Source organism: Suncus etruscus, chromosome 13, assembly GCF_024139225.1.
Source record: "Suncus etruscus isolate mSunEtr1 chromosome 13, mSunEtr1.pri.cur, whole genome shotgun sequence".
Lineage (NCBI taxonomy): Eukaryota > Metazoa > Chordata > Mammalia > Eulipotyphla > Soricidae > Suncus > Suncus etruscus.
Genome location: NC_064860.1, coordinates 98,697,654 through 98,716,176, shown reverse-complemented (window position 1 = coordinate 98,716,176; position 18,523 = coordinate 98,697,654). Strand labels below are relative to the sequence as shown.

Sequence of the window (18,523 nt, the reverse complement as noted above, 5' to 3'; positions counted from 1 at the left end):
CAGTGATGCTCAGGAGTTACTCCTGGCTATGTACTCAGAAATCACTCCTGGCTTGGGGGACCATATAAGATGCCAGGGAATCAAACCACGGTCTGCCCTGGTTCAGCCACGTGCAAATCAAACACCCTACTGCTGCACCACTGCCCTGGCCCCTGTGATTAATTTCTGAGTGCAGAGCCAGGAGTAACCCCTGAGCCCTGCCAGGTGTAGCCCAAAGACCAAAACAAACAAACAAACAAACAAACAAATAAAATAGGGCCGGAGTGATGGCACAGTTATAGGGCATTTGTGCGGAAGAACCCAGTTTCTATCCCCAGCATCCCATGTGGTTCCCCGAGCCTGTCAGGAACAGATTTCTGAGTGTAGAACCAGGAGTATTCCCTGAGTGTTGGTGAGTGGGACCCTAAAACCAAAATAAATTTTAAAAAAATCAAAAGGGGGAGACCTCACCTCTGCAGCCAGCTGGGTGATTCCTCTGAGATGGGATGCACTGAGGGGAAGGAGGCACAGGCACCCTGAGGGTTGGGGTCCACCCTGCTATGCTGTCCCTCAGGACTGCCCACGAACAGGACATGTGGTTGCTGGTCTGGCTGGTGACTTTCTCACTTGATTGTGTTCCAAATCTTGGGTCAAAGCTGACTCTGTGCCACGCCTGCCAAGCCAAGAGCTCAGCTCTCCCCATATGTATCCCGTAACCACTGTTCCACGGACCCCCAGAGATGACTTTGCCCATGGGACTCCCCCGAAGCCATCAGTGCGGGGTCATCCCTGGCGTCCCTGTCTAAGCCGAGCTCTGTTCCTAACAACCTTGGTGAACAGGGGGTCAGTGAGCAGCAGGGACCTGCTTAGGTTGTTGACTTGTAGTGTTCCCCAACTTCCTGCCACCCTTCAGGGGACGAGGAGGATTTGGGGATGAGTTAGGGGCTCAGAGACTGGCTCCTTGGATGGACCAAAGCTGCACTGTGTGGGTCAGAGCGTTAGTACAACAGGAAGAGCATTTCCTTGCACGAAGCCAAGCCACGTTCGATCCCTGGTATCAATATGGTCCCCCTAACCTGCCAGGAACGATTTCTGAGCGCAGAGCTGGGTACACCCCTGAGCTCTGTCGAGTATTGCCCCCAAATAAAAACAAAGGCACAACCAAAAATCCAAAGTTGGACTGTGCCCCGCCCAGTTTCCACATCTGGGAGGCAGCTAGATCTCCCCTGAGGCCCAGGAACGTGATCTGTGGCCACGGGCATCCTGTCGGCCCCCTCCAACAGCAGAGCCTGCCACTGACCCGTGTTGAAACCACATAACTTTCCAGATCCCTCTGAAACCATCCAGTCCGCTGGGCAGTGCTGCTCTTGAGGTTAATATCTGACCTGCTGGAGCCACCTCATCAAGCCCCAGACAGTCCCCTCCCAGCAGTTCCCAGGTGACAGCAGGTACAACAGTCATCCCAGACTTCACGGGTCACCTGTTGTCGAGACAAACCAGGGAGCCAGACAGTCACGGAGTCAAAATCCTACTGCTGGGCCATAATCATGGCACAGGGCCATAATGTGCTCCCGTTACAAAGTGAACCTAGTGAAAACCTACACAAAGGTGTTCCCCCAGCTTCCTTTTTCTCTAACTCTCTTTCGGGATGTAAAAACCCACCTGGATTACAGAACCTTCCCCCTCCCTGGTGGATTTAATTTTGGAGACTAAAGAGGAGGTTTAGGGCTGGTTTTGGCTCGGCAGGAAAAGCACATGGCAGGGAGAGGCCAAGAGGAAAAAACAAACTAACTCCTGTGAAACTTTAACTCACTGCTTGGTGTATTATTTCTTTGCCACTACCCTGCTTCATCTGACCGTCCACCTTGGGGCAGGTCACCCAGACACTGGACCTGGCTCTGCCCCGATGGTGGGCGGGGACACCAGGCTCCCCAGGACCCAGATGTCTGGGGACCTGTGGGACATATGAAGCATGGAGGCACTGACTATAAAGGGGAGTGGGGAGTTCAGTGGGGGATCTGGGATGCCTTTTCTAGCACCTCACGAGCCCTGCACTAGAAATGTGCAGAAGCGGCTATAAGGAAAAGATTTGTCCTGTACGAAGAGCTTGCCTGAGGCTTCTAGGTTTTGCAGCTGCAATTGAGGGAGGCGAGGAGATGACTATAAGCAGAGTGCAATAGATGGAAAAGTTTATTAAATAACAAAAGATGGGAAAGTTTAGGGGCTGGAGCGGTAGGGCACCTGCCATGGCTGACCAGGGTTTGATCCTAGGCATCCTATATGCTCCCCTGAACCTCCCAGGAGTAATCCTTGTATATTGCCGGATGTGGCCCCCAAAACAAACCAAACCTGATAAGGTTGGGAATTCCACACGCACCCCTCTGACTCCAAGAGGCAGAGACCATGCAAAAGCAAGGGGTTTTATTATACGAGCATGCAGGGGCCCTCCCAGAGGATGAGAGAACCTCGAACCAGATCTAACAAGCCTTTATATAGCTTCCAGTAGGGTGGTCCATTTCAGGGAGTACTGACACTTGGCGTTTGCTCAGTTACATTTCTGCAAGACTTAGATAGCCTCAAGTCAGGAGGTTTGCAAAGTTAAAATGTCAAGGACAAGTTCCTGGGATTTAGGAAGGGGTGGGGTCCTGTGAAGCTCAACAGTTAATGTATCTTTTGGTCAAGGGGGAGTCCTTGGGAAGCTGCAGAGAAAAATTATTTTATGTCTTTTACCTTTCCTGCACTCCTGGTTGGGCTTGGGGGAACCTGTGGGATGCAGGGGGTTGAGCCTAGGTCAGCTGCATGTGAGGCAAAAGTCCTCCCTGCTGTACTATCGCTTCTGCCCTGTTTTTGTTTTGTTCTGCTGAAACTGGGTTTTTCCAAGGTTTCAGTTTGCTCGTGATAGATGTCTTGTTAATTTATGGTCCGTTTGTGCTAAAATGAACGTTTTCATTCCCACTCAGGCTGGTTCACTTTCGGTTCCATATTTCACCGTAAATCTAAGTTTTGTGGGCCTGGAGAAATAGCACAGCGGTGTTTGCCTTGCAAGCAGCCGATCCAGGACCTAAGGTGGTTGGTTCGAATCCCGGTGTCCCATAGGGTCCCCCGTGCCTGCCAGGAGCTATTTCTGAGCAGACAGCCAAGAGTCACCCCTGAGCACCACCGGGTGTGGCCCCAAAACCAAAAAAAAAAAAAAAATCTAAGTTTTGTGCCTTATCTCTTAGTCTCTTGTGAGCCTAAGGAGCAGAATTTATGGTTTTGGGGAAATTGTCAAGTCTCAGTGTCAGGGAGCCTGGGGATCTTTCGCACTGTCTAACGGGTGGAACTGGAGACGACGAAAATAGCTGCTTGCAACAGCTGGCAAGGGGAAACTGAGGCTTCCTCTTTCACTGGGCGGGAGGGGCCCACCCAGGACCCCAGATGGGCCATTGGAGCCAGAGCCCCCTTTCCCAGGAGGCCCCACCGGGCGCCCCCAGCGCCCCTTTCCCCATGGGACACCCTGGGTCAAGCTGGTGAGGTCCATAAAACATTAAAAGGGTGAGTGAGGAAGCGTGGGGAGTCACAGCACCTGGGCCAGAGCGTGAGACTTGCTCGCAGCAGACCTGGATTCGATTCCCTGGATCCTATATCCCACCCCACCCACCCCAGCTTTCCTGGAGTGAGTCCAGAGCACATAGCCAGGAGCAACCCGGGGGTGGTCCCACAACAACAACAACAGAATCAACAAAGGAAGGTGAGCATGCAAAGATGGGGGAGAGGGGTTAGTTAGCACTCTCAGCCCCCCCCAGGAGTGACCCCTGAGCACGGGTCTCTGAGCACTCCCGTGTGTGGCCTCCCCCAAATAATGCTTTGCCCTTTTTTTTTTTTTTTACTGCGTGGGATACTGTTTATTATCCATTTATCTTGTTTCACAGTTAAAAATAATGCTGTTGATGTGCACAGCCCATTGTCTCTGAAGCAGCTGGCGGAAAGTTGGGGGCAGGCTGGCCCGGGCGGCCCACAGCGGCCCACAGCAAGCACAGGCCAGGCTGGATCGTTAGCATGCAGCGGGAGGGCAGCCCGGAAACCCCTTTCCCGGATTCTTTTTTGGTTTTTGGATTTTGGGCCACACCCGGCGGTGCTCAGGGGTGACTCCTGGCTGTCTGCTCAGAAATAGCTCCTGGCAGGCACGGGGGGACCATAATGGGACGCCGGGACTCGAACCAAGCACCTTAGGTCCTGCATCGGCTGCTTGCAAGGCAAAACGCCGCGGTGCTCTCTCCGGGCCCTTTCCCGGATTCTGGAGCAACCAGGGCCCCGCCGCGCAGGCGCACTGAGTCCCAGAGGGTCCCGCGGGCGGCGGGCGGCCGTTAGCAGCCGCGCAGGCGTCTCGAGTCCCAGCCCGAGGCGGGCCCGACGCGCGACGCGCCTCCCCACTGCGCAGGCGCGGTGTCCTCGCACCACCGGGGGGCGGGGCGAAGCGCGGTGGGCGGGTCCGCGGCTGCGCACTGGCCGCCCGCCCACTTCCGGCGCGCGGCGCTTCCGGTCGGGGCTGCAGGGCTGCTCCCGAGGCGGGGCCGCTCGGACGTCGACAACGCCGCCGACCCGACCCGACCCGGACCCGGACCCGGACCCGGTCCGGCGCGGCTGAGTCCGACCCAGCCGTCCGCCATGGCGCCGCTGCCGCGCGGGACACTCGTGGGGGGCGCCGCGCTGCTCCTGCTGCTGCTCCCGGCGGTCGCGGCGGGGACTGGTGAGCGGCGGGTCGGGGCGAGGGGTCGGAGGTCAGGGGTCGGGGGTCAGGGTCAGCGTTGGGCCGGGGCGGCGTTCAGGGCTGGCGTTCGGGTCGGTCGGGGGCGGGGCCAGGGCCGGACAGTGGGCAGGGGTTGGGGTCAGTGTCCGAGCCGAGGCCCAGGGGGGTCAGGGCTGGGGTTGGAGACGCAGGAGTCGGGGGTCGGGCCTGGGGTTGGGGTGTTCATGGGCAGGGGGGCTGACAACAGGTTCCACACTCCACCCAGCCCCACCGCCCTACTGTCGGTTCCGTGTAGGCCCCAGCGTTCCTGGCCGGACCTCTGGTCTCTCTGTCTGTCAGTCTCTCTGTCTGTCTGTCTGTCTCTGTCTCTCTGTCTCTGGACCTTAAGGAAGAAGCTAGAAAGTGGGTCTTGGGCGAGCTTGCTCACATCGTCCCTTTGTCTTCTCATTCCTTTTCCAAAGTGAGCAAATGAAACCCAAGGTATCGATCAAGCTTGTTGGATTCGAGAATTGGGGGCTCCAACCGGGACCCTGGCCACGTGATGTTCATGGTCTGGCCATCAGGGGACCTGGGGCGAGCTCTTGGGGACACACCCATCTGGTTTCTACGTGAGGCCCAGTGCTCAGGGGCAGCCCATGGGACGGTGCCTGTTTCTTGGAGCCCCCTGCTCCCAGGGGGCTGACACTAGCAGCCAGCGGGAGCTCCCTCTGCCCTGCTCACTCTGCTGTTGTCCAGGGTGAGCGGGAGGGACCTTTGTTCCCACCCTGCTCTTGGACGGGCCTCCACAGCCCCTCCAGCCTCCGCCTTCTCTCACCCTGGGTGCCTGCAGCGCTCTGCTGACACCGCTGAGTCTCTGCAAGAACGAGCACGAAGGGGGCAGAGTCCCCTGTGAACCTGCTCTGGCCTTAGTCTCCTTGCACAGAAATAGCTGATATTCCCGGGAGTCTCAACCTCCCCAGCTCCCAGCCTGCCTCCTTCCTCTCCAGGGGCTCAGTGTCCAGTCCTGTAGTAGGTGCTCCCTGACCCAGCCCGTCTGCTCCCCACACCCCCTCACCCAGGAGTGTGACTTGGGGACCTTCTCACACTCGGGGGGGGGGCGGCTAGAGCAATAGGAGCAATAGAACAGTGGGGAGGGCGCTTGCCTTGCGTATGTCCAACCCCGGTTCAACCTCCGGCATCCCTGTGGCCCCCTGAGAACCGCAGGTTGTGGCCCCAAACCGAAAAGTGATGAAGTTGCTGGGATGTTCCTGGACTCGAAAAGTGATGATGATGAAGTTGCTGGGATGTTCCTGGACTCGTGTGCTTGTTTTCTGGGGCGGTGGAGTGGGAGGACTGGGTCAGGATGAAGGCTGCTTTTTCTGTACTCCCACTCCCCTGGCTCCCTCCACCTTAGTGTGGCCAAATGGTTGGATCTGAGCTTCCCAGGGGTGCAGCGGGACTCTTCCCAGGTGTGTCTGGGCTTTGTAGGGTTCCGCTGCAAGCGGCAAGGGAGCTGTGGGATGTCAGGGATGACTGAATTCCATTGCGGGTCTGGGTCATCTCCAGGGATGGCTCCTGGGATTCCTAGGCTCTGCCTTAGGCCTGTCTCCCAGAGCTCCTTGGGTACTTAAGGGCAGGCCCGGGGCTCACGGATATGTTTCTTCCTGCCCATAGCCTGTTTCCAGTATACCAACAAGACGTGCCAGGAGTGCCTGAGCAATGCCTCGGTGAGTATCCCTCTGCTAATGCCCGTCTCCACTCTCTGGTTAGTGTCCACCTCTGGTTAGTGTCCACCTCTGGTTAGTGTCCACCTCTGGTTAGTGTCTACTCTCTGGTTAGTGTCCACCTCTGGTTAGTACTCAGCAGTGCCTGCCTGTGGGTCAGTGCCACTTCTGGGGGCCAGGGGTCAGTGTGGGGCTCAACTAGGCTGTTAATGCAGCACCTGTTGGACTGGGCCTCCTCATTTTTGTCCACATCGCTCTGGGTGAGCCATGAGACTGTGGAGGGTAGCTGGCCCAGGTCGGGTGTTTGGGAAATAAACCTGTGAGGTCCCGACCTGGGGGCTTAGCGAGCCTCGAACCCCCAGGTCAGTCTGTGCGGAAGTTTGGAACGTTCCTTCTTGCTGTTGGGGGTGAGGGATGCTTGTCACTATGTTGGGGATCCCGTTTGCGGCACGTCACGTGGTTGCTTGTTGTGACAAGACCATCTACCCTAGATGTCGCTTCTGACTTTGTAATTGGGCAGCCCTGAGCCATCTTCTGGGTGCCCTGGCAAGGCCTGTGTTCTTACATTGGTGCCCGAGTGATAGGACAGAGCATACAGCTGACTGGTGTTCGGTCCTTCATATCCCGGGAGTGACTCCTGAGTGCAGAGCGAGGAGTCATTCCTGAGGGTAGGGCTCAAAAAACCAACTAGCGAAGATCCTGCCTTCACTGCCCTGCTCCAAACCCTGACTGGCCAGCCAGTGGGGGAGGGAGAGGTGCCTGCATCCTTCTAGTGCCAGCCAGTGCGTGCAAAGACCTGGGACGGGCAGCATTGTCTGCCCTCAGCCTGAGCAGAAACCCCAGGCGCTCTGCAGGGCCTCGCCTGGCTTCATGCTATACCACACTGGGGAGTACAAGGGAGCACAGCCCCTCTCCTGTGGGGATCCTTTTCCTGGGCAGGCTCGGGAGGACACTGGCAGGACGTGAAGCTTTGAAACCGCCAAGTGCTCTGCTGACAGCGCCTGGCCAGTGTCACTGAGCCAGCAGCATTTTTGAGTTGTTCTTTGGCTTGGGGCCACGCAGGGCTCAGGGTTTCCTCCTTGTTCTGTGCCCAGGGATCTCTCCTGGCAGGGCTTGGAATCATACGGGGAGCCAGGGATGGAACCTGGGGGTGCAGGCCTGGTGGAAGGGAAGCTTCTCCGCTGTGCTCTCCGGCCTCTGGCATCTTTCCTGCCCGTGCGGCCCCTGGTCTGTGGTGCCCTGTGTGGTCATCAGTCTAGCCCTGCCATGTCCAGTGTGAACATGGAAGGTCCTGAGGCAGGTGCCTTTGAGCTGGAGCTGCCCTGTCCCGGGCGGTGAGATGTGCTCGTGAGTTGGAGCAGTACATGCCGTAGACATTCTCTGAGGTTGACCTTGGCTACAGCTAGCTACAGAGCAGGCACCAGCTCCTGGCTGGCGGCGTTTTTCACCGTCCCTCTCGCTCTTGCTCTGTCAGTGTCTGTGGTGCAACACGAACAATACCTGCTCAGACTATCCCGTCACCCGGATCCTGCCCCCCGCCTCTCTATGCCAACTCAGCTCCGCGCGCTGGGGTGTCTGCTGGGGTAAGTCCGACCTGAGCCTCTGGCCAGCAGCGTTTCAGGATGTAGATGTGGCCTGAGGCAGGGCCCACTATACCTTCCCCTTCACCGGGCCACCTGAAACTCTTGTCTTTGTGAGCAGCTGGACAATTTCAGGGTATGGGGGTGCAGAGAAGCTGCCCCCCCCCCCGGGTGCCCTGGGGTGTGTGGGGCTGTGGTTTTTTGAGCTGTGCTGAGGGCCTGGTGGACGGGTGGGGAGCAGCTGGGTGGCCGACATTGTGGGGCACTGCAGCTCCCCGCCCGCTCTCCTCCAGTGAACTTCGAGGCCCTGATCATCGCCATGTCGGTGGTGGGAGGCAGCATCCTGCTGGGTGTGTGCTACTGCTGCTGCTGCTGTTGCCGCCGCCGGCGTCGCAGTCGGGAGCCCGACAAGCAGGAGGAGAAGGCCATCCGTGAACGTGAGGAGCGACGCATCCGCCAGGAGGAGAGGTGAGGCCGGCAGGCACCCAGCCAAGGCCCTGCCATGAGCAGGAGCAGAGCTGCCCACTCCCCACATCCTTCCCAAGGACGGCACTGCGGGCCTCACACCTGCCAGGACAGACTAGGACAGACCTGGCCCCGGCCTGGCTTAGTGACCCAGGCCCCTGCCCCCGAGGGATCTGCTGTTACCTCAGGCCTTTGCTTGGTTACAGGAGAGCAGAGATGAAATCAAGGCATGACGAGATCAGGAAGAAATATGGTGAGAGCCCCTCCTCTCCTTCACACTCTGAGAGCCCCTCCCCGCCCCACACACTGAGCACTCCTCCACAGGTTCTGCACTCGCCTTCCTCTGGGACCTCCGTCACCCTGCTTGCACCCATTTGTGTGACTGGAGTTAGGCTACAGGGCGGGTGGGGAGCAGGTTTGCCCGCAGCCAGGGTGACACGCGGCACTGTGCCATGGTTCAGCGTCGCGGGAGGGGGTGCAGCTGACGCCCTGCCCCTTGACCTGCTGGTGTGGTGCCTTAGTGATTGGGGTGTTTTGTGTGCAGGTCTGTTCAAGGAAGAAAACGCCTACGCGAGATTCGAGAACCACTGAGACCACTCCTAGGCTATGCAGCCTCCTGGCCGTCCACCAGGGCACCTCGGCCTGTCTCTTTCTCTCTCTCTCACTCTCTGTATTAGCTGTTGGCACCTCAAGCCTATCCCTCTCCTGACATAGGGCCTGTGGGGTGCACAGTCTGCGGCTCTGGCTGCCAGATTGCTGCCCCCACTCAGCAGAGCACAGTCCCCCGCAGCCGTATATTTAGGGAGTTGGGTTTCCATGCCCCTTCTTGGGGGAATTCACACCACTGAGAGAGCTGCCGGGACAGCAGGAATTTTGGACGGGCCAGCCTCTGGGGCCATGGCTGTGTCTTCCTCTGCCTTTTCTGGCCACCGCTCAGCCCCAGGGGGAAGGAGCAACAAGCCCGGCACTTTCCTCTGGGCTCAGGGCCATCGACGTCGCACTGAGTGGTCTCACACAGCACAGCTCTGCCAGTCTGTCCCCCTGGGCCCCAGAACCGTCTGTGTCCCACTGGGTGACCTCACACCAGCAAAACTCAAAGCCAGGTCCATTCCTCTGGGCCGTGGGACCATCGCTGTCCCACTGGGTCACATCACACTACCAGAACCCACAGCTAGGTCTGTTCCTCTGGGCCCTGGAACCATCTCTGTCCCCACTGAATGGCCTCACAGACGGGCTCTTGGCCTGGAGTGACCAGAACAGCAGACCAGGAGCAGGCCCCATAACCAAGTGTGGCTCCCGTGCCTGCCTGTGTCATCCTGTCCACAGGCTCGGATATCTGCCGCCTCCTCAGCATTCAATAGCAACTCAAGCCTTCCGGAACATTCCTAAGTGTGTCTCCCGCAGATCCAGAAAAGTGGTTCACGTGGGCCTTGCCCATTTTGTACTAATCTGTAGCGTGTAGCTGCCTCACTGACTGTCACGCCTGCAGTGCCTTTGCCTCACTAAATATTCCGGCCCTGCCTCTCTGCCTGTGCGCCGCGGCTCCTTCCTTACTGGGCCTTGGCTGAGTCAGATTCTGTGCCCTGAACAGACCTGGGGCACCTGCTGAATCGTGCTGGAGAGAGCCTCTACTGGGCCCCTGTGATGCGGCGGGGTGACCTATGAGGGCAGCAAGGACCACGATTATAAACCGGGAGATGAGACGGGCCCGGGGGTGCCCTGTGGGCACTGCTGAGGAGTCACATGGCATCCCGTCTTTGGGTGGCAGGTCAGAAGTCCTAGGTAACCTCAGGGTGGGAAGGTCAAAGGTCATCCAGGAGGTCCTTGGTTGTGGCCTTCCTCATGCTGGGATTTTGCTAGGGGTCCTGGCCTCCCCTCGTTGGTGCCTCATTCGCTGATAGGGCACATGTGGGCAGACCAGTATCTCCACCTCCATGTTGCCCACGACTGGGCCCTGGCAGTGCTTGTTGCACATGGTTGGCCAGGCTTCAGGCTGCAGTGCTCAGTACCACATCTGAGCCCTGCCAGGTGTGGACTCCAGACCAAACATGTTTTGGGGGTGGAAGGACGTTTACCTCACAGACTGTGCGGTTCTCCAAGCCCAACCAGGGGTGATCTGAGTGCTGGGCCAAAAGGAAGCCTGGGCAATGCTGTGTGTGGTTTCCCAAAGCAAATGAAAAGTATCTGTGACTTGGTTTGGGTTTGGGCCCAGCCAGGGCCTGTCCTCATGGCCCTGGGCCCTCGGTCACTACGATGAAGGGTTGCCTGTTGTGACTACACGTTTCTTCTCCACACATGGGCCTGTCCCTGCTCTGCACTGCTAGCTTCGGAGAGGCTGACCTTCCCACCCTCCTGCTGGTCCTTGGGTCACCTGGTTTACTGCAGGTCCAGTGTCCTGTGGTCCTTCTGGTTGTACTGAAGGTTCTCCCTGTTACTCTACTGTTGCATCACATCCGGCCCTTCACTTTTTTGGTGTTTGGCCATTCCTTGGGATCTTCTGGGAACTCCTAGAAGAGCCATGTAGGATATCGGGTATTGAGCTGGGTTGGTCGCCTGCAAGGCCAGAGTGCTGGCTGCTGTGCTGTGGCTCCAGCCCTGTCCGCTTTTAAGTCCTCTGGGTCTGGGGGTGTAAGCCTCTGGTGGTCCGTAGGCAGAGAAGGCAGGTCCACGGATTCATGGGCCCCACTGGCACCTGCCCCAAACCCTGTCAAAGGTGAGGTGCCAGCTGGAGTTTTTGAGCAGCACAGGACAGCTCACCCAGGCTATGACTGGAGAAAGGAACTGGCTCCACTGACTGCATGGGGGACTAGGCCACCAGCAGGTCCCCAGGTAAAGCGATATACAGGGCCAACACGCCCACTTGGCATGCAGGCAGGAGCCTGGCACACAGCAGGGCACTGGAGGGCATCAGCTGTGCCTGCTGACAGGAGAGCTGCGTTGTCTCTGACTCACGGGGGCCCAGCAGCAGCCCAGTGCCTGGGCTGGAATGGAGGAGGCTGTTGAGGGGAAGAAGGGGTACAGGGTAGATGGGGGGTGAATCCCTGTCCTGTGTGTCCCTTACTAGCAGCCCCCCCCAGCACACTTATGAGCCCCTCGTGTCTGTACAGCGGAGACCTGGGTACGGGCTCTCCCGCCTTGTCTCCTTGGTGCAGTGTGGGCGTGGGGCTCAGAGCCCTGGGCACTAAGACCAGAGCTGGGAAGGCCTCAAATGTACCCCCCCCCCCACGGTCCCTCCGAGGGCTGGGTACTGGGCTATGTCCACATGGGGAGGGAAGACCATGTCCAGAGCTCACCCCACAGCCTGCAGCCCCAACTGCCCCAGCGCGACTCATTGCTCCCTCCTGGCCACTGGCAGAGCTGCCAGCACTGTCACTTGCTCTGAATCTCCCAGCACCTCCCATCTGGAAATACCAGTGAGAATTCCGGGGCATCCCCACCATCTCCTTGATGTCATGCGACGGGCATCTGTTCCCTTGGCTAGCCTATGCAGTTATTTGCCAGTGAGGAGGGATATTGGGGAGTGGGGAGGGTCGGTGGGAGGATGGGGTGGTGGTGAGTGGACAGAAGGGCGAGTGAATAAATGGTGGGTGAGTGGTTGGATGTTTGCCCAACTGCTGACCCTGCCTCTCACAGGACTGACCTCACCCCGAGGTAGGTCACTGCTGTCCTTGCCTTTGGAAGGAGACCACCTGCCTGCTGCCCACACCTGTCCTCTTGGTGTCTGGCTCCTCACAGGGTGCTGGTCGTGTCCGATAGCCTCCAAATGCTCGTCATTTAGATTGGGGGCTGGAGCGATAGCGTTTACCAGGAGTAACCCCATGAGCGCTTCGGGGTGTGGCCCCCAAACACAACAAACAAAAACGATGGAAGGAGGTTGGAGTCTTTCAGGGCCCTTGGCTCCTTCCCCAGTGAGGTGGGTTTCATCTTGAGCTCTGAAGCTGGCTCTGGCATTTCGTGCTGCTGCCTAGACTATGTGAGTGTTTTGGACGGACGAAAGCTCACACGGTCCTTCCCCTGATTCAATAGAGGCGACCCTGCCTCCAAGTCCTGTCCCTGTCCCTTCTGCGTCTTTCTGATCCATCTTCCAGTTTATGGGTCATCTGTTCCGCTATGTCTAACCACACACGGAACACAGCATTTGCCATTTTGAGGTTTCACTTTATTTTTATCTCGAACTTCTCAGTAAACGCATCACTTGCAGAGAGTGAGTGAGTGTGTGTGTGTGTGTGCGTGCGCGCTTGCTTGCTGTTTACTTCTGGCTTTGTGTTCAGGGTTCATGGCTGGTGGTGCTTGTTGGACCATTCGGTGCCAGGGATCCGAGAGGTCAGCCGCACTCACGGCAAACACCTGATCCTCTGTACTATCTCGGACCTTCACAGGTTTTTATTTGGGGCCACACTTGGCAATGCTCAGGGCTCACTCCTGTCAGGCTTGGGGAACACTGTGTGATACCGGGAGTCGAACCCTGGTCGGCTAGGCGAGGCAAACAGCCTCACTCCTGCCCGAGCCTCTTACAGTGTTTTCCGGTTACTCCTCCTTTTCCCCGGACGGTGTTGGGTTCCAGGGTCCCGGCTGTGAGCTTCTCATCTGGCCTCTGGCGTGGTCACACACGTGAGGACCTGGCTCTGCTGCTCGGTGCCCAGCATCCCTCTCCTTGTTGGCCCAACGGTTCCTGGGGATGACTCTTGGCTCGGTGCTCAGTGCTGACTGACTCGACCTGGAAGGACCATGCGTGCCTCCTTGCACACCCTGAGCCCCACCCACACGTGGAATCGTCACCCGCGTTGCTGGAGGTTTTTTGCTTTTTATGTGCGGCTGCTGTTCTCCAGAGGTTGCCTGGGGGCTGCGGACCGTGGCAGAAAGGCCGTGAGCTGGTGAGGCCAAGCCGGTCCCCGCTCAGGGGCTGGGGTCTTGGACCGGTGGGAGCCGTCTCCCGTCGCTCCTGCGTGCCGGGCCCGGTGGGCGCCCCGGCGGGGGTGTGCGTGGGCCACAGACACGGGAGAGCCAGCCGACTCCCGCCAGGTCCAGTCCCAGGCCGTGGCTGCCCAGCACACACCGAGGGTGCCACCGGCCGCTCTCGGGGGGTTCTGTCTGGTGGCGGTTCGCTGTGTCCCTCAAGACCAGGGCTCAACACCGCACCGAGCACACGTTGAACGTACGGGACTGTGCTTTGCGCCCCGACACCCCGGGGGCGATCCCTGGGCACAGCTGCGCGGAGTCCCCGGGCTGAGTCCCGAAAGCTCCGAAGAGCGGTGTAGGCCGGAGAGACAGTCCAGAGGCTTGCTTCCTTCCTTCCTTCCTCCTTCCTCCCCCCTTCTTCCTCCTTCCCCCTTCCTTCTTTCCTTCCTTCCCTCCCTTCTTCCTTCCTCCTTCCCTCCTTTCCTTCCTCCTTCCTCCCCCTTCTTCCTCCTTCCCCCTTCCTTCCCTCCCTTCTTCCTTCCTCCTTCCCTCCTTTCCTTCCTTCCTTCCTTCCTTCCTTCCTTCCTTCCTCCCCCCCAGCCCTGCCAGGGGTCCGGCGACGACTGCGCGCTGCGACCGTGTCCTCGGCCGGCTCGTGGGCCACACGCAGCCGCGGTCGGGCTCTCTCCCGTCCTGGCAGTGCCCGGGATGGGCCTGGAGCGGCCCCCTGCGACTGGGGAGCCGTCCACCGCCACGGGCGCGTCCCTGCTCGAGGTCGCCGGGTCTGCGCGTGGCAGGGAGCGAGGGCTGGGGGCGCGGGCTGCGCGCGACAGACAGTCTTGGGTGCGGGGCGGCAGGGCTGCGAGCCGGGACCGGGCAGCGGAGTGCTCCGGCGGGGTCCGAGGCCGCCCGGGCACCTCCCGCACGCAGCCGGCCAGGCCTCGGGGCGCTGGCTCGGCGGGGACCAGGGCAGGCCGGCGGGTCTGCGCGCGCGGCTCGAGGCCCACCCGGCGGCGGGGGCGCGCAGGGCCCGCCCCGCCCCGCCCCGCATGCGCAGCCGCCGGAGCCCGTCCGCCCGAGCGCGCCCCCGACGCCGCGGGCCGCGCGCCTCGTGCACGCGCAGCGCCACGTGACCCCGCGCGGGCCAATCGGCGCGCCGCGCCCGGGGAAAAGCGCGGCCCCCGCGGGCAGTTGCGGCGGGAGACGGCGGGGCCGGGAGTGACGCGCTCGCTCCGCGCTGCCGCCTTCGCCTCGCCGCGCCTCGCCTCGCCTCGCCTCGCCTCGCCTCGCCTCGCCGCCGCCGCCGCCGCGCGCAGCCATGTCTGAGGAGAAGCCCAAGGTAAGCGCCGCCGCCCCGGGACGGCCGCCCCCGGCTCCGCGGCCCGCCCGGCCGGGCGGCGCGCGCACGCCGGTACCCGGGGCCGCGGCGAGGTTTCGGGGCGCCGGGGGGCGGCGGCGGGCTTCGCGGGGCTCCGGCCTCCCGCCCCTCCCCCACGCCCGCGGCGGCCGCGGCTCCCCTCCCCCACCCGCCCCGAAGGCCCCGCCCCGCCGCCAGGCTCCGCCCCGGGTCGGCCCCGCCATTGGACGGGCCCCGGCCAGACCCCGCCCCGCGCCCAGGCCCCGCCCGGAAGCCGCCCTGCGATTGGCCCGGCCCCGCCCCGCCCCGCGCGAGGCCCCCAGCCGCCGCCTGCAGTTCCTCGACGTTCAGGCCCCGCCCGCCCCCGCCGGCTTGGCCAGGCCCCGCCCCGCCCCAGGGCTCCATCCGCGCGCAGGCCCCGCCCCGTGCGTGCGCTCCGCCCAGGCCACGCCTACGGCAAGCCCCGGCCCCGCCCCGCCTCGGGCTGCTGCTGCGTCCGGCGGGGAACGGCGCTGCTGCTTCGCGTCCCCCTTCTTTTTCTTCGCCTTTTTCTTTTTGCCGTACCCGGCGGCGCTCGGCGGTTCCTCCTGGCTCTGCGCTCAGAAATCGCCCCTGGCAGGCTCGAGAAACACCATATGGGGTCCGGGGATCGACCTGCTCTGGTGGGTCCATCCCGAGCCAGCAACGTGCAAGGCAAATGCCCCACTGCCGCGCCGTGCTGTCTATCACTCTGGCCTTTGCGATTGCCTTTTTCCCGCGCGTTCTCCTCGTTGGGGACTCTCACAGCCGCCCCCTGAGCCCCCCCCTCCACCACTCACCCCTTTATGTTTCCTCCTCCCGGGCTGGTTCCTGCTGGGCGGACAAGCACGACCCAGCGAGCTCCAGCCCCGGTTTTCCCTGTCACAGCTGGGCGCCAAGGGCCGAGCTTCCAGCATCAGCAGCCTGCTTGGCGGGTCCCACCCATGCCTGAGAGAGAGTCCCTTCCTGGGGTGCACTGGGTGCCTCAGCAGCACCCTGCACCCCACCCTGTGCTTCCTGCCCACCCCACCCCCGCAGCACAGCGCTTGTCTCTCTTCACCAGGCTCATGCAGGAGCCATAGGGCTGCCTGGCACACAGATGGCTCGAGGTGGGGCCCCTCGGGTTCCCTGAGCACCGCCAGGTGTTGTCCAACAACCAAAAACCGAAAAGCGAACAAAAGAGCAGTTCCGAAAGGATGGGGACGAAGGGCAGATGCGCTGTGGGTAGCCAGTCTCGGGCGGGACAGAACAAGCTCTGGTCGGCTACAGCCCTGTCCATGCCCGGACAGTGGAGGACAGACAGGCCGGCCTTCAGGAGAAGAGAAGAATCGGCAGGCAGGCAGACCACTGATGGGGACCCGAGAACCCAGCTCGGAAGACCCGACAGAGCACCGACTTGAAAGGGCTTTTTCGCTTGGCACGAGGCTGACTCATTTTCATTGCCTGCACCACCTCTGGTCTCGAGCACAGCCAGGAGTCAGACCTGAGCACCGCTGGGTGTGGCCCAAAAGCCAAAGCAGCAACAAGGACAAATCCCCCAAACCCACAGGAAGCTGGTTGTGTCCAGGGCGGTGGCTGTGGCAGAGCCTGGCCTGGCCTCTGGGGCCCTGAGCTGCATCCCTGCCATGCGCCGTCCCCAAGGCATTCCTGTGCTGGACTGAAATTTCCAGTAACCAGAACCCCAAATCCACAGGCATGGGTGGTGGGTCTCTAAGGATGGGAGCCGGGGTGGGGCTGCACCTTGGGTGTGGAGGCGCCAGACTGTGAGGCTGGACCCCGATGTGGAGGGCTCCCCTGTGGGACCAGGACCCTGGCTGTGGCTGCAGAGCTTCCTGCCTTAGCCCCGTGCCTGGAGATCCTGGCGCCCTGCGGAGAGGTCGTGGCTCAGGCTCTGGGGTGGGCGGGTGGACGGGAAAGTGGCCCAGCGCTGCAGAGCAAGTGTGAGCGCGAGTGTGTTCTCCCGTGTCGTGGCAGGAGGGTGTGAAGACTGAGAACGACCACATCAACCTGAAGGTGGCAGGGCAGGATGGCTCAGTGGTGCAGTTCAAGATCAAGAGGCACACGCCGCTCAGCAAGCTGATGAAGGCCTACTGCGAGCGGCAGGTGTGCACATGCCCTGTGTGCCCGTGTGTGAGCGCCCGTGCTCGTCTCGTGCGTGTGCTCATGTGTACCCTTGTGCTTGCACGTTGGGCCCATGTGTATGTATGGGCCCACACGTGTGCAAGGCTCTGCACCCCGCTCCAGTGTGTTCCCTTGCTCATGTGCTTGTCTCCTGTGTGCTTGTGTATCTGTGGACTCGTGCACATGCCCGTGTGTGTGCTCATGTGTCATAGATGTGCAGTTTGCATGTCTGGTTTGTGTGCACATTCACGTGTGCTTGTATGTGAATGTTCCTATGTGCTCCCGTGATCATGCATTTTTGCTAACGTGTCTGTGCTTTTACGTGTTCCCACATACCTGCATGTACTTGTGTGCATCTGTGTTCTCACGTGCATTGCCCATGTGTACCTTTGCATACGTGTTTACATGTACCTATGGCCCCTCACTTGGCCCTCTGCGGGGGGCTTCTTCCCGCCTCAGTGTCCCCACGTGGGAGTCTCTGCAAAAGGGCCTGGGGCACCAGCGAGATACTGCAAGGGCAGCAGGGAGGGTCTGATGTGCTGGTGCAGTGTAAATTATCTGGGCTGTTAAATCCTTTGTTGGGTATTTGTGAATCCAAGAACAGTCCCCAGAATGAGAAATTACTTCCCATCCCCTTGTCCCCTTTGGGGGGAGACCTTGGTACTATTTATCCGCAGCAAATAATAATCCACACAGACAAGAAGGCTAGGGTGTAAAAGATTGGGCAAAGAGAGAGAGCGAGAGAATCCTCTTGCAGCCTGAAAACAGCTTTCGCAAAAGGCCCCCTCTCCCCTCTCCATCAAGCTATTGATTGCCAACTCCACAGCGCCCCCACCTGGGAGGGCTAGGTGGGGCAATAGTCACAGAACAATCCTAAGGAAATACTTTTATAGACAACAATTCCCAGAATAATCTATGGAAACTTTTTCATATACTACAGTGCAGCATTTGGGAAAGCTGTAGGTGGGGGGGTTGGACCATCATGGGCCCAAACACGGGGCCTCCTCAGACGGGGACCCCCATGATTTCTGTTCTTCCAGGGTTTGTCAATGAGGCAGATTAGGTTCCGGTTCGATGGGCAGCCCATTAACGAGACAGACACTCCGGCCCAGGTAGGTGCGGGGGTGGGGTGGGTGGGACTATCGGCTCGAGGCTGCCGAGGCCAGAGCGGGCATGGGCCCTCGCCAGCCTCCTGGGCTCCCCGAGTGGCTCTGACGCTCCGGGCGGGCTACCTGGATTGTGGGAGAGCTCGTGTGGAGGGCCTGCTGGGGGGTGGGAGGGGTGGGGGCCTGCGGGTGGCCGACACCCTGCGGGGATTGGGCCTGTGCCACCTGACGCCGCTCCCTGCCTTCGTCCCGCAGCTGGAGATGGAGGACGAGGACACCATCGACGTGTTCCAGCAGCAGACGGGAGGCCGGCACGGGACCTGCTCCCCCATGGGCCACCGCCTGTAGGGTCGCCCCCTCGCTCCGTCCTCACCTTTGCTGCTCAGTAGTGACACGTGCCCGCGCCAGCCCTGGGGGGTGCCGGACCAGGACCCGCCGCAGCCCACACCCCCCCCTCCGCCGAGAGCTGCCCAGGGCTGCCGTGACCTCCGCGTGGACAGCCGGTGCCGTGGCCCGGCGGCGGGCGCCACTTCACCCGCAGTCTGTTTGCCGCGATGCCGTCTGCG

The 18,523-nt window shown here is 60.7% G+C and overlaps 2 protein-coding genes across 2 annotated transcripts; both read left to right on the top strand.

The window, feature by feature from the left end:
- The first annotated feature begins 4,570 nt into the window (after positions 1-4,570).
- Positions 4,571-9,219, top strand: PTTG1IP (PTTG1 interacting protein). The gene is made up of 6 exons (XM_049785859.1): positions 4,571-4,708; positions 6,362-6,414; positions 7,886-7,994; positions 8,285-8,459; positions 8,663-8,709; positions 9,001-9,219. Exons 1-6 carry the CDS (start codon positions 4,627-4,629, stop codon positions 9,045-9,047), a joined length of 513 nt encoding a protein of 170 aa, XP_049641816.1. The 5' UTR covers positions 4,571-4,626; the 3' UTR covers positions 9,048-9,219.
- Positions 9,220-14,538: 5,319 nt separating this feature from the next.
- Positions 14,539-18,459, top strand: SUMO3 (small ubiquitin like modifier 3). Its single transcript, XM_049785455.1, has 4 exons — positions 14,539-14,694; positions 16,705-16,833; positions 17,892-17,963; positions 18,213-18,459. Exons 1-4 carry the CDS (start codon positions 14,674-14,676, stop codon positions 18,303-18,305), a joined length of 315 nt encoding a protein of 104 aa, XP_049641412.1. The 5' UTR covers positions 14,539-14,673; the 3' UTR covers positions 18,306-18,459.
- The last annotated feature ends 64 nt before the right edge of the window (positions 18,460-18,523 follow it).

What these genes read in the sequence shown, in the direction of transcription:
- PTTG1IP (XM_049785859.1), top strand. Translation starts at nt 4,627, where the DNA reads ATGGCGCCGCTGCCGCGCGGGACACTCGTGGGGGGCGCCGCGCTGCTC. An exon ending in AGTGCCTGAGCAATGCCTCG is followed by an intron (nt 6,415 to 7,885) that starts GTGAGTATCCCT and finishes TTGCTCTGTCAG; the next exon opens with TGTCTGTGGTGCAACACGAA. An exon ending in CGAGATCAGGAAGAAATATG is followed by an intron (nt 8,710 to 9,000) that starts GTGAGAGCCCCT and finishes TTTTGTGTGCAG; the next exon opens with GTCTGTTCAAGGAAGAAAAC.
- SUMO3 (XM_049785455.1), top strand. Translation starts at nt 14,674, where the DNA reads ATGTCTGAGGAGAAGCCCAAG. An exon ending in TGTCTGAGGAGAAGCCCAAG is followed by an intron (nt 14,695 to 16,704) that starts GTAAGCGCCGCC and finishes GTGTCGTGGCAG; the next exon opens with GAGGGTGTGAAGACTGAGAA. An exon ending in AGGCCTACTGCGAGCGGCAG is followed by an intron (nt 16,834 to 17,891) that starts GTGTGCACATGC and finishes CTGTTCTTCCAG; the next exon opens with GGTTTGTCAATGAGGCAGAT.